The following is a 16,133-nucleotide window of genomic DNA, read 5'->3' on the forward strand; positions in this document are numbered from 1 at the left end:
TAAGCCCCTTGTGGTGTTATCTGTTCAGTGGTCGGTTTGGTCATATCCCCTTTCTTCAGGGTGTTTACGCTATTATAATGTAAATGCATGTGTCCTTCACCTGTAACATTTGGAACACCGCCCCTTTCCCCTCTCCAATGAGCTAAGCTGTGCAAGAAGAGAATGGGAGCGGCTAGCACCTCCCATGTTCCTTCCACAGGCAATATGTATCTGTCCTGTGCACAGGTCTGTTTTTTTTTCCCTTTCTCTCCTGTCCTACACACCCAGGCTTCTTCCTGCCCCTTTGTATACAGGCTTTGCAAAAATAACTCTTCTCATGGGGCTGAATCCAGGTCCTCTGGGCTCACTATGAAGCTTCTGATCAGACAGCAGGTGTCCTTGTGGAGTCTTTTGGATCATATCTGCCTATAGAAGGCTAACCAGCCATTTGACTCACTGTAGTGCACTTCAGTATCAACTGGCTAGAGGTTTGTGGGTAGAGTCCTGCAAATCTGTAAATATCACGAACCATTTTTTGTGGATTGTGGATGGATGCAGATCCAAATTTTATATATTTAAAGCCCCGCAATCTATGGCTATCCACAGATCGCTTAGGTGGATCATGGATTGGATGCAGATACAAATTTTGTATTAATGCAGGGCTCAATTTGTGGGCCTTAATTTAATTATCTTTACTTCTTCCTCTGTCCTAAGATAAGTGAGTGATTCTCAGTAACCCTTTCTTGCCCTCTAGGTATCTCCTCTACCAGCTGTGGCTGGCAGCCTCACACCAACAGGGCAGCATCTTCAGCCCAGGGACTGAGAGTGGGAAATGGAAACTCAAACCACATATCACCTTTATTTTTTTCTGCAGCCATACCCCCTGTAAGTACATAAGAGCCAATCCCTCGCCCTCTCATCCCTGCCTGATGCATCTGAGCCAGCTACCCCAACCATGGCTGAGAGAGGGTGAGCCAGCCTCCATTAATATCAGTAACATATGCAGTGGATCAGCATTGGCTTGGCAAATTGGTGCGCTGCACTTTCTACCCTATTGGGTATATTGATGTGGGAAGGGAGCATATGTGTAAGCCAGTACCCTGTTCAATACATACAAGTGCTTCAGTGCTCTCCTGATTAGATAGAGATATGGGCCACCATTTTCTTGCCCCAAAACTAGCATCTGCCAGTGATCCTGTCATACGAAGCCTGTCATTTTTCCTGGTTGCTTTGCTTTACCTGCCTACTCACCTCTCATAGGGAGCCCAAGTACGTTTATTATATTCTGTTGGCTAAAGATAATTATTTTATTCCCCAATCCCCCAAAAATCCAATAAATTAGTAGGATTTTTTAATAAAATGAAATCCAAAACCCATGCTGTATGACTCGCTTCACAGCAGATTTATTCCCCCGACATAAAAAGATGCAGTGTCCAAAATGACAGTGTTGCAATTCTATCAGTGAAACCCAAGAACATGAGTCCCCAACCTACTAAGTAGTTAGGCCTATTGTTGTTTCATATGTGCCCTTAGATACAGATGCACTTTTGTCCCAGGTTTGCTTTTTCAACACTGACCCTACTACAAAGGTTTTGCTAAAACATTCCAAATACGCTGAAACGTGCTTGACTGAGAATGAACTGGCATAGTCAGAGTGCAGGCCTTCTAAAAAGTAGCAAACTGTGAATTTACATCAGTGATTTTCCACCAATTTGGTACAACAAACTGATACAATCTTCTTCACTAACATAGATTTGGGACAGGAATCCGGATCTTCAAATGTAAGTGTGGGAAGAGAAGGAAGGATACTCAGGGTCACTGTTGTCCTCTAAGCTGTGCGCGTATGCACACAGATCCTAAACCCCATGCACACGGCAAAACACCAGGCACACACAAATTTGCACAGAACCAAAACAATTTGCACAGATGAATTTTTTTGCGCACACGGCCTGTCAAAAATTAGAGGGAACATTCCTCAGGGTTATGTTCTGTCGGCTATGTATCAGCCCCTTTCGGTTCTAGGTGTGACCCGGAGTGCCTGTGGTAGCCCTCGCTGAAAATGCCAAGATCAGGGTAGACTTCAAAAAGGAGAACAGATTGTCCCAAAACTGGTGGTTAACATTGAAATTAGACTCACCAACCAGTCACAAACTGTGCTCCTGTTTTCCCCCACACTGGCTATCAAGAAGCTAAAAAGAAACCACACAACCCCCTTTATTGCATTCCAGTTCTCTCTCATTCCTTTTCTCTGGCTCCCAATAACTTAGGTCCAGGACAGTGAGAAGTTATTTAAAAACTCTGTTTACTATACAAAATGTTCTTAGAATCATAGAATATCAGGGTTGGAAGGGACCTCAGGAGGTCATCTAGTCCAACCCCCTGCTCAAAGCAGGACCAATCCCCAACTAAATCATCCCAGCCAGGACTTTGTCAAGCCTGACCTTAAAAATATCTAAGGAAGGAGATTCCACAACCTCCATAGGTAACTCATTCCAGTGTTTCACTGTTAGGGAAAAAGGGTTCCCCTCCCGTCTAGGGTTAGGAGGGTAGCCTTCCCTGGACTTCTGTATTAGCCAAACAAAACACAGAGTCTTGGCTCTTTGATAAAGTGAGGCACTTTATTGCTAGCAAATACGACAGCTGAAGGGCTCACCAATTCCTTTTCAGAGGAAAATGGTGAAGCCCCGAACAAAGAACAGGGATGAGCTTTTATAGCTTGGTTCAACATACATTGTGATATCTCTTCCAGTTTGAACCGGTTAACCCAGTCTGTTTGAAGTTCTGGGGTAGGTACGAGCATGGAGGCTTATCTGCATAAGGAATTCTCTCCCCAAAAGCAGGGAGTGCAGGTTACACACAGTTCACATTCTTTCTATCCATAAACAAAGTAGAAAGGACAAATAAGCATAGAAAAAAAGACAGCAGCGTAGCTTTACATGATTATAGGGTCGTTTTCTGGGTTTTTTCCCTATCAGTTCCCCCCTTTGAGCCTGAAGATAATTATCTTACATGGCTCATTATTCATTGTTTAACATGTTCATATGTTTCTCATCTTGGTTAACACCACCCTTCTTTACATATAGTATCTTTGCTGGGCTCATGGTTTTGGTACATACCCGGTGGAAGAGGGCACAACAACTGGACGCACAGCAGAACAGCAGACCCACAATCATAAGGAATCCCACTCCATACACAAACAAGGTTTTTAGCCATCCAAAGTTAGGCAACCAGCTGGTGAGCCAGCCCCACAAGTCAAAGCCCACACTGGGAGAAATAGAGGCCTGCTTATGAAAGAAGGCTGACACGTTTGCAGTTATGTTAGTATCTGTGACTATGCGTCCGCTTTGATTTACATAAAGGCAGCATGTGGCATTGAGAAATGTGCACACCCCTCCCTGTGCACTTAAAAGCTGATCCAGGGCCAACCTGTTTTGCATACTGTAGCGAGCTAGTGAGCTTATTTCTTCTTGCAAAGCTTGGATTGCATCTCGAGTGGCGTTAGTAAATATTTCCATTTCGGCTGACATATTTTTTAGCGCGTATTCAAGTTGGCCCACCCCCACCCACGGAAAAAGAATACGGAAGGCGCGCATGCCTGTACTGCCTTCCTGGACAATAGGATTATAACTGGTATCTCGACGGGTTCGTCGGGTTGTGTCTCTGATTTCTATTAAGTCTCTACGATGCATCCCTCCTGGCCAGGCAAAGGCCACCGTGCATCTTCCCAACCACTTTGGGGGCAAGGTCTTTCCTGTCCAAATGCCACATACCCACCATAAGTGATGATCTCCTAATACTATGCTATAGTTGCCTTTATTGCCCCCTGAGTTCTGAGATACTTCCTGCAATCGTCCCACCAGGGATGCAGCATCATCAGGATTGGGTCCTATTCCCCCCCATTTCCATAATGTAAGGCCGGCAAATTGAGTCGCATTTTCTCTGAGAATGTACCCCACATAGCCTCCAGCACGGGCATAGTTGGCTACCTCAGTACCATTGGGATACAGCAAAAGAGTAGTACTTGCATTGTTTCCCAAAATTAGAATTTTCTCACAGTGGGTTTTCGGGTATTTTCCCAGAGTAGTTTTGCCTCGGGTGCGTAGCGACCTTTTTTCTACGCACAAGGGGGCCTTAACGAGCAAGTCTGGGCGATGGTTCGGGATCCAGGTCCTAAAATCTATGGGTCCCCTTCCCCTTTTTCCCTTTTGGCCGTACCACGCCAAACCATTTTGCCAAGAATTGAGGAGCGCTGGAACCGGCAAAATGGGGAACCCTTGCAGTGAATGGGAAGAGAAGTGGGAACACACCCAACAGTCACTAACATTCCATGCGTTGGTTAAATTTTGGGCTAATTGTAGAAACGTATTTTTATCCCAACCCCCCAGGGCAGAGGTCCAGGTTAACGCCCATAGCCATACATACATTATAAACACTACCAGCTACTAACAACTCTAAAAAAAAATAATATTAATACAATATTTGTAACAGTATACTAATACTCCAGAGTTCTGTAACTGCTTCTGATTCCGCTGATTGACCGGTACCCAGTTCATGTAGAAGCGGCGGTCGTGATGGGAGTCGTTGGGGATGTTGGAGCAGGAACCTTTTTACAGTGGCTGCAGTGCACCCATCTATCGATGCCCTCGACCTTCACTGCAGTTGGAGTAGTCAGAAGGACTTGGGCCGGGGCCGACCACCTTGGTTCCAGGCAATGCTTCCTTCAATGGATTTTAACACAGACAAAGTCTCCTGGAAAAAGAGAGTGCGCACAAGTATCAAGCGGTAAAGGTTGGGCATCTTTTACTCTGGCCCATGCATCACTCAAGGCATCTTGCAACATGCGACAGTAACCCGCCAACTTATCTTGCCCAGCCATTAATGAAGTTTTTGCTGGGGCAAACCCGTCTTCACTGGTTAGAGGAATCGGCAAGGGTCGGCCAAATAGAATTTCGAACGGTGTCAACGAATGCTTCCTATGGGGTGTATTACGAAGATTGGTTAACACTATGGGTAACACTTCAGGCCACTTTAATCCAGTCTGTTCGCATAGCTTTGCCAATTGGGTTTTTATCAGCCCATTCACCCTTTCTACTTTTCCTGAACTTTGTGGATGATAGGGGGTATGCAAGGCTTGTTTTATGCCGAGGGCCTTTGCTAAGTGTTGAATAATTTGGGAAGTGAAATGGGGGCCTTGGTCACTTTCCAAACGAGTCATTATCCCGAAGCGGGGCACTATCTCCTTGAGGAGACACTTCGCTACGGATACTGCATCTGCCCTTCGAGTGGGGAAAGCCTCAACCCACCCTGAAAAAAGCAGGTGTTTTAGTCCTGTCACTGGTGGTAAGTCCATGAAGTCCATCTGGACCACAGCAAATGGGTACTCAGGCAGTTTGCAATGTCCCATAGCTTGTGGTTTGACTGCTCCTTGGTGATTGTACCGTTGACACAATTCACACTGTGCAGTGACGGTCTTCGCAGCTGCATGGACCCCCGGAGCAAAAAACAACTTCTCCATTTGAGCCACTAATCCCCCCTTTCCCAGGTGCGAGGCCAGGTGGAGTGCCTGGGAAACCTGAGGGAGGAGTTGTCTTGGGAGAACCGGACGACCGTCCGGGCTGACGTAGAGGTTGTCCTCATTTAGGTGGCATCCAATGGATTTCCAACGGCTAACTTCGGCCGGGGGCGTCGTCTGCTGGGCAGAGAGCAAAACGGCTGGCGTCACTGGTTGCAGTAGCAGGGGTGCCAAAAAAGGAAAAGGGGCTGGAGCCCCACAGAGGGCAGCATGACGGGCCGCTGAATCGGCTGCAGCATTTCCTTTGGAAACCTCGTCCGAGGCGCGGGAGTGGCCCTTACAGTGTGTAACCGAAACAGCTGCAGGAAGTTGAATAGCCTCTAACAAGGCAGAAATCAAGGCAACATGGGAGATCTGAGAGCCACTGGAGGTAAGGAACCCACGATGCTTCCAAAGTTGTCCAGTAGAGTGGCATACCGAAAAGGCATATTTGGAGTCAGTATAGATGGCCACAGTTTTGTTTTCAGCTAATTGACAGGCCCTAACAAGCGCCACGAGTTCTGCTGCTTGCGCTGACTTTTGTGTAGGTAAGGCATGCGCTTCAAGCGTTGCCATCAGGGTAACAATTGCATAGCCAACTCGTAAGGCCCCAAACTCGTCCCGACAGGCGGAACCATCACAAAATAATTGGAGGTCAGGATTCTGCAATGGAATATCAGAGAGGTCAGGACGAGGCGTGGAGATCAAATCCACCACGTGGAGGCAATTATGAGGTTCCCCATCCTCAGGCAGAGGCAAAAGGGTTGCAGGATTCAGGACTTCGCAGCGGCGTAGGGTAACAGCCTGATTGGCGAGCAAGGCCAATTCGTACCTGGTCAGTCTGGCTGCTGTGAGGTGCTGCGTGGATCCACGATTAAGAAGTGCTGCAACGGCATGAGGCACTTGAACTAGAAGAGGGTGGCCCAAGGTAAGCCCCGAGGCTTTCTCGACCAACACAGCGGCAGCCGCAACAGCGCGGAGACAGGGCGGAAGACCCTGAGCCACTGGGTCAAGAAGGACCGAAAAATAAGCCACTGGTCGCTGGCCAGGCCCAAAGGGCTGAGTTAGCACACCAGACGCTGTGCCAGATTGTTCATGGCAAAATAAGGTGAAAGGCTTTGCGTAATCCGGTCTGCCCAGGGCTGGTGCAGAAGTTAATGCTTGTTTGAGGGCGGTAAGGGCGTTGTTGTGTAGAGTCGTCCATGGTAAGGGTTCGGGAACGGAATCCAGCAGCAAATCGGTGAGGGGGTGCACTAACTCCGCATAAGCCGGAATCCAGGCTCTACAATAGCCACTTGCTCCCAGTAACTGGCGGAGTTGCTTTTTAGTGGTAGGCCTTGGCATACTCAGAACGCTCTCAATCCTGTCCTGAGTAAGTGCAGTAGAAGCATATGAAATACGATGCCCCAAATATTCCACCTCGGGTTGGGCAAACTGTAGCTTGGAGAGTGCCACCTTGTGACCTTTTTCGGCCAATGCAAAAAGAAGGATTCGAGTGTCCTGTACACAGGCAGCCTTGGCTGTAGAGCACAATAACAGATCATCAACGTATTGAATCAAAGTAGAACCCATAGTCAACGAAATAGAGTCCAGATCTCGCTTTAAATACTGGCTGAAGATGGTAGGGCTCTCCCTGTAGCCCTGAGGGAGGTGGGTCCATACGTATTGACATCCGTCAAAGGTAAAGGCAAATAGGAACTGTGAGTCTGGGTGCACAGGGATGCTGAAAAATGCTGAAGACAGATCAATCACAGTAAAATAAGTAGCCCCTGGGGGAATAGCAGTTAAAATAGTTGCTGGATTGGGAACAACCGGAGCTCTCGGGATCACAATAGCATTAATCAGTCGGAGGTCATGCACGAAACGGTAAACCGGTTTGCCATCGGGGCCAGGCTTGGGTTTCTTAACAGGAAGAATAGGTGTATTGCAAGGGCTGGTAGCCTCCTTAATGATTCCTTGAGTTAAAAGCTGTTGTAGGACTGGCCAAATGCCCTCTATGGCCTCTTTAGGCAATGGATATTGCATTTTTCGGGGCAGAGGGATATCTGTACGGTAATTGATATACACCGGTTCTGCTGACTTTAAAAGTCCAGTTTCAGTGGACGCCGAGGCCCACAATGCTTCAGGAATATCAGATAACTCAGCAGGGACAAAGGGGGCGGTGGGTGTAGTGGCTAACAATGCCATTACCATAGCTTCAGGGACCGAAGTAGGGACTGAGAGATACAGCCCCTCCGGGCTGCAAGTTATAGTTGCTCGTAGTTTACATAACAGATCTCTACCTAATAAATTTGCAGGACAGGAAGTTGCAATTAAAAAGCTATGATCCTCTGATAACGGGCCAAGCTGGACCGTTTGCTCCGCAGTTAGAGGAAGGGCGCACACGGTGCCACCAACGCCTATAGCTTTTACGGTTGCAGAAGTGGTAGGAAGGGTGGGGTCCTGTAGAGTACTTCTATCTGCCCCGGTGTCAATTAACATTGAATAAGTTTTTCCTCCCACCACAACTGGAAGCTCCGGGTGGTTTGCATCCAACTGCACTGTCCAAGAAGCGGAGGGGGTTCCTGGCGAGGGGGACGAAGCATTGTGGGCGGCTAGCTTTCAATCAGCACTTCCTTTTTCTCCCCCCCTTTCCTGTACCCTCTGGTAGGCTTGCATAAGAGGGTCAGCTGGCTGGAGGGGGTAATTTGGGAACTGGGCAGCCCAGTGCCCTTTTTGTCGGCGCCGCCCGCACTCATCTGGCCCTGCCCTCCCGGGCCGTGGCTGGAAGTTCTGACCTTGTGGTCCCCATCCCTGGGTAGAGCTGCCTCCTCTTCTGCCTCGTCCCCGAAAGCCTCCCCTCCTGCGGCTTGCATCCCGTCCCCGAGAGCCGTCTTGGAAACCTTGCAACTGCAGATTAAGGAGCTTTTCGGACCTCCTAGTGTCTAATTCCTTCCTATTCCTCCAGGCATGGGCTGCTAACCCCACCACCTCCTCCAGCGTTTTGTTTTCATAAGCTGGTTGACTACACACATACTTCCGAGCGAATGGTAATAAATTTTTTACATACTGGCCGATCACTTGTGTTTTCGCTACAGGGAAGGTTGGATCTAAGCCGCTGTGGTTTTTCAAAACCTTACAAAGGCGGTGGAAGAATTCCCCTGGGTGCTCATCGTGCTTTTGAACACATGCATCTACCTTTCCCCAATCATACACAGGCTTAGACATATCCTCTAATGCTTCTAAGATTCGCTTTCTCATTTTATCCCACTCTTGAACGGTCTCTGGAACATCCCAATCCATTTCAGGTTTCTCTTGCGGATAAGCCGCCCTGCCTTGCACCGTCTCTCTAGCTTTCTTATACACCGTTTCCTTCTCACCCTCGCTTAGCACTTGATTTAAAATCATTTCCACATCGTCATAATTACAATTATACATTGTGAAAATACCCTTTAACTTTTTAATAAATTCTTCCGGACACTGTCGAAATGAGGGAAAAGTAGATGACCAATTCATTAGATCCGTGCTGGTAAAAGGGACATACACCATCTGTGTCCCCCCCCTACCGCTTGGCAGTTGTCGCATAGGCATTTGGACTGCACTAGCTATTGCAGCTCCAAGAACTTTTGCCTTAGGGGTGCCTAGAGAACCATGAGACCGGGTCTTTGCAGGGGTTGCATCACTGGGGTGTCGCGGATCAGGACGTGTCAACCCCCTGGTAGAGGTGCCAGCCTCCGGATCGCCCCCCCGCTCTGCGTTAATTGTGGGGGTATCGGTAGCTAGTGGGAGAGTGGGACCGCTCCTTTCCCCGGTTGGGGGCGTGGGTGCATCAGGGTCAGGCTGCGGTACCCCACCCCATAGCCAGCTACATTCTTCCAATGGTATAGGATCCTCCGCTTCTTTCAATGGGAGTTGGGGATAAATAGACCTTGACGTTTTTAGCTTCTGGTCAGCATGACTAGATTCTGGATTGTATGGTGGGGGCCGCATGGCTTTAAGTTTTTCTACCTCAGCACGTAAACTAGTAGTTACACTGGCACTTTTGCGCCGTTCGGCCTCCCTTATCCATACATCAGAATACTTAAGTTGCCGCGGTTGTAAATCATACAATACTTTTCGTAATTGAACAATGTTATGTAACTCAAATGTTCCTTCCCCCGGCCAGCGATTTCCTGGTTCCGGGTCGTCTTGCGTCATTCCCACCCAGGGACCTTGACACAAAAATATAAACTTATACAAAGCTTTGTTGCCATCCGATTGTAAGGCCTTGATATCCCTATCATAATGTTTTAACATATAGCCCAGAGGCGTAGAAGGATCAACAGTTCTACTGGACCCCCCCCCATCTTTTCCCAAAGACGGGACCCCCGGCTGTTGTCTAGACAATCACAAAGGAAAAATTCAGAACTCACCAAGTTCCCACCGGCCGGTGTTCACCAATAGGTCCGGACCCTAGTGCCTTCGGGATGCCTTATTTCGCCGAAGCGGCGGGTGGAAGCGAGACGGGAAGCCTTCAGGGTTAAAGCAACCCGGGTGCCGGCAAGAAGGATTCAGAGTCCCGACCGTCCACCGGTCCGGAGAAGAGGCGATCCTGGACGAGCCCCCAAATTGTTAGGGAAAAAGGGTTCCCCTCCCGTCTAGGGTTAGGAGGGTAGCCTTCCCTGGACTTCTGTATTAGCCAAACAAAACACAGAGTCTTGGCTCTTTGATAAAGTGAGGCACTTTATTGCTAGCAAATACGACAGCTGAAGGGCTCACCAATTCCTTTTCAGAGGAAAATGGTGAAGCCCCGAACAAAGAACAGGGATGAGCTTTTATAGCTTGGTTCAACATACATTGTGATATCTCTTCCAGTTTGAACCGGTTAACCCAGTCTGTTTGAAGTTCTGGGGTAGGTACGAGCATGGAGGCTTATCTGCATAAGGAATTCTCTCCCCAAAAGCAGGGAGTGCAGGTTACACACAGTTCACATTCTTTCTATCCATAAACAAAGTAGAAAGGACAGATAAGCATAGAAAAAAAGACAGCAGCGTAGCTTTACATGATTATAGGGTCGTTTTCTGGGTTTTTTCCCTATCATCACCACCCTCCGAGTGAAAAAGTTTTTCCAAATATCCAACCTAAACCTCTCCCACTGTATCTTGAGACCATTACTCCTTGTTCTGTCATCCACTACCACTGAGAACAGTCTAGATCCATCCTCTTTGGAACCCCCTTTCAGGTAGTTGAAAGCAGCTATCACATCCGCCCTCATTCTTGTCTTCCACAGACTAAACAATCCCAGTTCCCTCAGCCTCTCCTCATAACTCATGTGTTCCAGTCCCCTAATAATTTTTGTTGCCCTCCGCTGGACTCTTTCCAATTTTTCCACATCCTTCTTGTAGTGTGTGGCCTAAAACTGGTCACAGTACTCCAGATGAGGCCTCACCAATGTCGAATAGAGGGGAACGATCACGTCCCTCGATCTGCTGGCAGTGCCCCTACTTATACATCCCAAAATGCCATTGGCCTCTTGGCAACAAGGGCACACTGTTGACTCATATCCAGCTTCTCGTCCACTGTAACCCCTAGGTCCTTTTCTGCAGAATCATAGAATCATAGAATATCAGGGTTGGAAGGGACCTCACGAGGTCATCTAGTCCAACCCCCTGCTCAAAGCAGGACCAATCCCCAATTAAATCATCCCAGCCAGGGCTTTGTCAAGCCTGACCTTAAAAACTTCTGAGGAAGGAGATTCTACGAACTCCCTAGGTAACGCATTCCAGTGTTTCACCACCCTCCTAGTGAAAAAGTTTTTCCTAATATCCAACCTATACCTCCCCCACAGCAACTTGAAACCATTACTCCTTGTCCTGTCCTCCTCTACCACTGAGAATAGTCTAGAACCATCCTCTCTGGAACCACCTCTCAGGTAGTTGAAAGCAGCTATCAAATCCCCCCTCATTCTTCTCTTCTGCAGACTAAACAATCCCAGTTCCCTCAGCCTCTCCTCATAAGTCATGTGTTCCAGACCCCTAATCATTTTTGTTGCCCTTCGCTGGACTCTCTCCAATTTATCCACATCCTTCTTGTAGTGTGGGGCCCAAAACTGGACACAGTACTCCAGATGAGGCCTCACCAATGTCAAATAGAGGGGGATGATCACGTCCCTCGATCTGCTCGCTATGCCCCTACTTATACATGCCAAAATGCCATTGGCCTTCTTGGCAACAAGGGCACTCTGCTGACTCATATCCAGCTTCTCGTCCACTGTCACCCCTAGGTCCTTTTCTGCAGAACTGCTGCCTAGCCATTCGGTCCCTAGTCTGTAGCTGTGCATTGGGTTCTTCCGTCCTAAGTGGAGGACCCTGCACTTATCCTTATTGAACCTCATCAGATTTCTTTTGGCCCAATCCTCCAATTTGTCTAGGTCCCTCTGTATCCTATCCCTGCCCTCCAGCGTATCTACTACTCCTCCCAGTTTAGTATCATCCGCAAATTTGCTGAGAGTGCAATCCACACCATCCTCCAGATCATTTATGAAGATATTGAACAAAACCGGCCCCAGGACCGACCCCTGGGGCACTCCACTTGACACCGGCTGCCAACTAGACATGGAGCCATTGATCACTACCCGTTGAACCCGACAATCTAGCCAACTTTCTACCCACCTTATAGTGCATTCATCCAGCCCATACTACTTTAACTTGCTGACAAGAATACTGTGGGAGACCGTGTCAAAAGCTTTGCTAAAGTCAAGAAACAATACATCCACTGCTTTCCCTTCATCCACAGAACCAGTAATCTCATCATAGAAGGCAATTAGATTAGTCAGGCTTGACCTTCCCTTGGTGAATCCATGCTGACTGTTCCTGATCACTTTCCTCTCATGTAAGTGCTTCAGGATTGATTCTTTGAGGACCTGCTCCATGATTTTTCCGGGGACTGAGGTGAGGCTGACTGGCCTGCAGTTCCCAGGATCCTCCTTCTTCCCTTTTTTAAAGATTGGCACTCCATTAGCCTTTTTCCAGTCATCCGGGACTTCCCCCGTTCGCCATGAGTTTTCAAAGATATTGGCCAATGGCTCTGCAATCACAGCCGCCAATTCCTTTAGCACTCTCGGATGCAACTCGTCCGGCCCCATGGACTTGTGCACGTCCAGCTTTGCTAAATAGTCCCTAACCACCTCTTTCTCTACAGAGGGCTGGCCATCTATTCCCCATGTTGTGATGCCCAGCGCAGCAGTTTGGGAGCTGACCTTGTTAGTGAAGACAGAGGCAAAAAAAGCATTGAGTACATTAGCTTTTTCCACATCCTCTGTCACTAGGTTGCTTCCCTCATTCATTAAGGGGCCCACACTTTCCTTGGCTTTCTTCTTGTTGCCAACATACCTGAAGAAATCCTGCTTGTTACTCTTGACATCTCTCGCTAGCTGCATCTCCAGGTGTGATTTGGCCCTCCTGATTTCATTCCTACATGCCCGAGCAATATTTTTATACTCTTCCCTGGTCATATGTCCAACCTTCCACTTCTTGTAAGCTTCTTTTTTATGTTTAAGATCCGCTAGGATTTCACCGTTAAGCCAAGCTGGTCGCCTGCCATATTTACTATTCTTTCAACACATCGGGATGGTTTGTCCCTGTAACCTCAATAGGGATTCCTTGAAATACAGCCAGCTCTCCTGGACTCCTTTTTCCTTCATGTTAGTCCCACAGGGGATCCTACCCATCCGTTCCCTGAGGGAGTCGAAGTCTGCTTTCCTGAAGTCCAGGGTCCGTATCCTGATGCTTACCTTTTCTTCTCTGTGTCAGGATCCTGAACTCAACCAACTCATGGTCACTGCCTCCCAGATTCCCATCCACTTTTGCTTCCCCTACTAATTCTTCCCGGTTTGTGAGCAGCAGGTCAAGAAAAGCTCCCCCCCTAGTTGGCTCGTCTAGCACTTGCACCAGGAAATTGTCCCCTACGCTTTCCAAAAACTTCCTGGATTGTCTATGCACCGCTGTCTTGCTCTCCCAGCAGATATCAGGAAAATTAAAGTCACCCATGATAATTCTGCGAGCTGCCGGAAGAAAGCCTCATCCACCTCATCCCCCTGGTCCGGTGGTCTATAGCAGACTCCCACCACTACATCACTATTGTTGCTCACACTTCTAAACTTAATCCAGAGACAGTCAGGTTTTTCTGCAGTTTCGTACCGGAGCTCTGAGCAGTCGTACTGCTCCCTTACATACAGTGCTACTCCCCCACCTTTTCTGCCCTGCCTGTCCTTCCTGAACAGTTTATAACCATCCATGACAGTACTCCAGTCATGTGAGTTATCCCACCAAGTCTCTGTTATTCCAATCACGTCATAGTTCCTTGACATCACCAGGACCTCCAGTTCTCCCTGCTTGTTTCCAAGGCTTTGTGCATTCGTATATAAGCACTTGAGATAACCTGCTGATCGCCCCTCATTCTCAGTATGAGGCAGGAGCCCTCCCCTCACAGACATTCCTGCCTGTGCTTCCTCCCGGTATCCCGTTTTCCCACTAACCTCAGGGCTTTGGTCTCCTTCCCCCGGTGAACCTAGTTTAAAGCCCTCCTCACTAGGTTAGCCAGCCTGCTTGCAAAGATGCTCTTCCCTCTCTTCGTAAGGTGGAACCCGTCTCTGCCCAGCACTCCTCCTTCATGGAAGACCATCCCATGGTCAAAGAATCCAAAGCCTTCTCTCCGACACCACCTGCGTAGCCATTCGTTGACTTCCAGAACTGCTGCCAAGCCATTCGGTCCCTAGTCTGTAGCGGTGCATGGGATTCTTCCGTCCTAAGTGCAGGACTCTGCACTTGTCCTTGTTGAACCTCATCAGACTTCTTTTGCCCAGTTCTCTAATTTGTCTAGGGCCCTAGGATATCCTATGCCTACCCTCCAACGTATCTACCTCTCCTCCCAGTTTAGTGTCATCTGCAAACTTGCTGAGGGTGCAATCCACACCATCCTCCAGATCATTTATGAAGATATTAAACAAAACCGGCCCCCGGACCGACCCTTGGGGCACTCCACTTGATACCGGCTGCGAACTAGACATGGAGCCATTGATCACTACCCGTTGAGCCCGACCATCTAGCCAGCTTTCTATCCACCTTATAGTCCATTCATCCAGGCCATACTTCTTTAACTTGCTGGCAAGAATAATATGGGAGACTGTGTCAAAAACTTTGCTAAAGTCAAGGAACAATACGTCCACTGCTTTTCCTCATCCACAGAGCCAGTTATCTCGTCATGGAAGGCAATTAGATTAGTCAGGCAGGACTTGCCCTTGGTGAATTCATGCTGACTGTTCCTGATCACTTTCCTCTCCTCTAAGTGCTTCAGAATTGATTCCTTGAGGACCTGCTCCATGATTTTTCCAGGGACTGAGGTGAGGCTGACCGGCCTGTAGTTCCCCAGATCCTCCTCCTTCCCTTTTTTAAAGATGGGCACTACATTAGCCTTTTTCCAGTTGTCCAGGACTCCCCCCGATCACCATGAGTTTTCAAAGATAATGGCCAATGGCTCTGCAATCACATCCGCCAACTCCTTTAGCACTCTCGGATGCAACGCATCCAGCCCCATGGACTTGTGCTCATCCAGCATTTCTAAATAGTCCCGAACCACTTCTTTCTCCACAGAGGGCTGGTCACCTCCTCCCCATGCTGTGCTGCCCAGTGCAGTAGTCTGGGAGCTGACCTTGTTCGTGAAGACAGAGGCAAAAAAAGCACTGAGTACTATAGCTTTTTCCACATCGTCTGTCACTAGGTTGCCTCCCTCATTCAATAAGGGGCCCACACTTTCTTTGACTGACTTCTTGTTGCTAACATACCTGAAGAAATCCTTCTTGTTACTATTAACATCTCTTGCTAGCTGCAACTCCAGGTGTGCTTTGGCCTTCCTGGTTTCACTCCTGCATCCCTGAGCAATATTTTTATACTCGCCCCTGGTCATTTGTCCAATCTTCCACTTCTTGTAAGCTTCTTTTTTGTGTTTAAGATCAGCAAGGATTTCACCGTTAAGCCAAGCTGGTCGCCTGCCATATTTACTATTCTTTCTACACATCAGGATGGTTTGTCCCTGTAACCTCAATAAGGATTCTTTAAAATACAGCCAGCTCTCCTGGACTCCTTTCCCCCCATGTTATTCTCCCAGGGGATCCTGCCCATCAGCTCCCTGGGGGAGTCAAAGTCTGCTTTTCTGAAGTCCAGGGTCCGTATTCTGCTGCTTTCCTTTCTTCCCTGTGTCAGGATCCTGAACTTGATCATCTCATGGTCACTGCCTCCCAGGTTCCCATCCACTTTTGCTTCCCCTACTAATTCTTCCCTGTTTGTGAGCAGCAGGTCAAGAAGAGCTCTGCCCCTTGTTGGTTCCTCCAACACTTGCACCAGGAAGTTGTCCCCTACACTTTCCAAAAACTTCCTGGATTGTCTGTGCACCGCTGTATTGCTCTCCCAGCAGATATCAGGGTGATTGAAGTCTCCCATGAGAACCAGGGCCTGTGATCTAGTAACTTCTGCAAGTTGCCGGAAGAAAGCCTCGTCCACCTCATCCCCCTGGTCCGGTGGTCTATAGCAGACTCCCACCATGACATCACTCTTGTTGCTCACACTACAGTTTCATACTTGAGCTCTGA

At 48.2% G+C, this 16,133-nt stretch overlaps 1 protein-coding gene across 15 annotated transcripts in view; it reads left to right on the top strand.

Annotated features, from left to right (window-relative positions):
* Positions 1–16,133, top strand: part of ADAT1 (adenosine deaminase tRNA specific 1) — a 95,422-nt gene that overhangs the window by 21,919 nt on the left and 57,370 nt on the right. For 13 of the 15 annotated variants that reach the window (XM_073308392.1, XM_073308399.1, XM_073308402.1 and 10 more), the window contains exon 5: positions 734–948. In XM_073308392.1, the coding sequence (XP_073164493.1) occupies positions 734–948 (215 nt within the window). The remainder of the gene's footprint in view (positions 1–733; positions 949–16,133) is intronic. The other 2 variants (XM_073308406.1, XM_073308397.1) reach the window with 1 other exon arrangement.

This window comes from Lepidochelys kempii, chromosome 12 (assembly GCF_965140265.1).
Source record: "Lepidochelys kempii isolate rLepKem1 chromosome 12, rLepKem1.hap2, whole genome shotgun sequence".
Classification (NCBI taxonomy): domain Eukaryota; kingdom Metazoa; phylum Chordata; order Testudines; family Cheloniidae; genus Lepidochelys; species Lepidochelys kempii.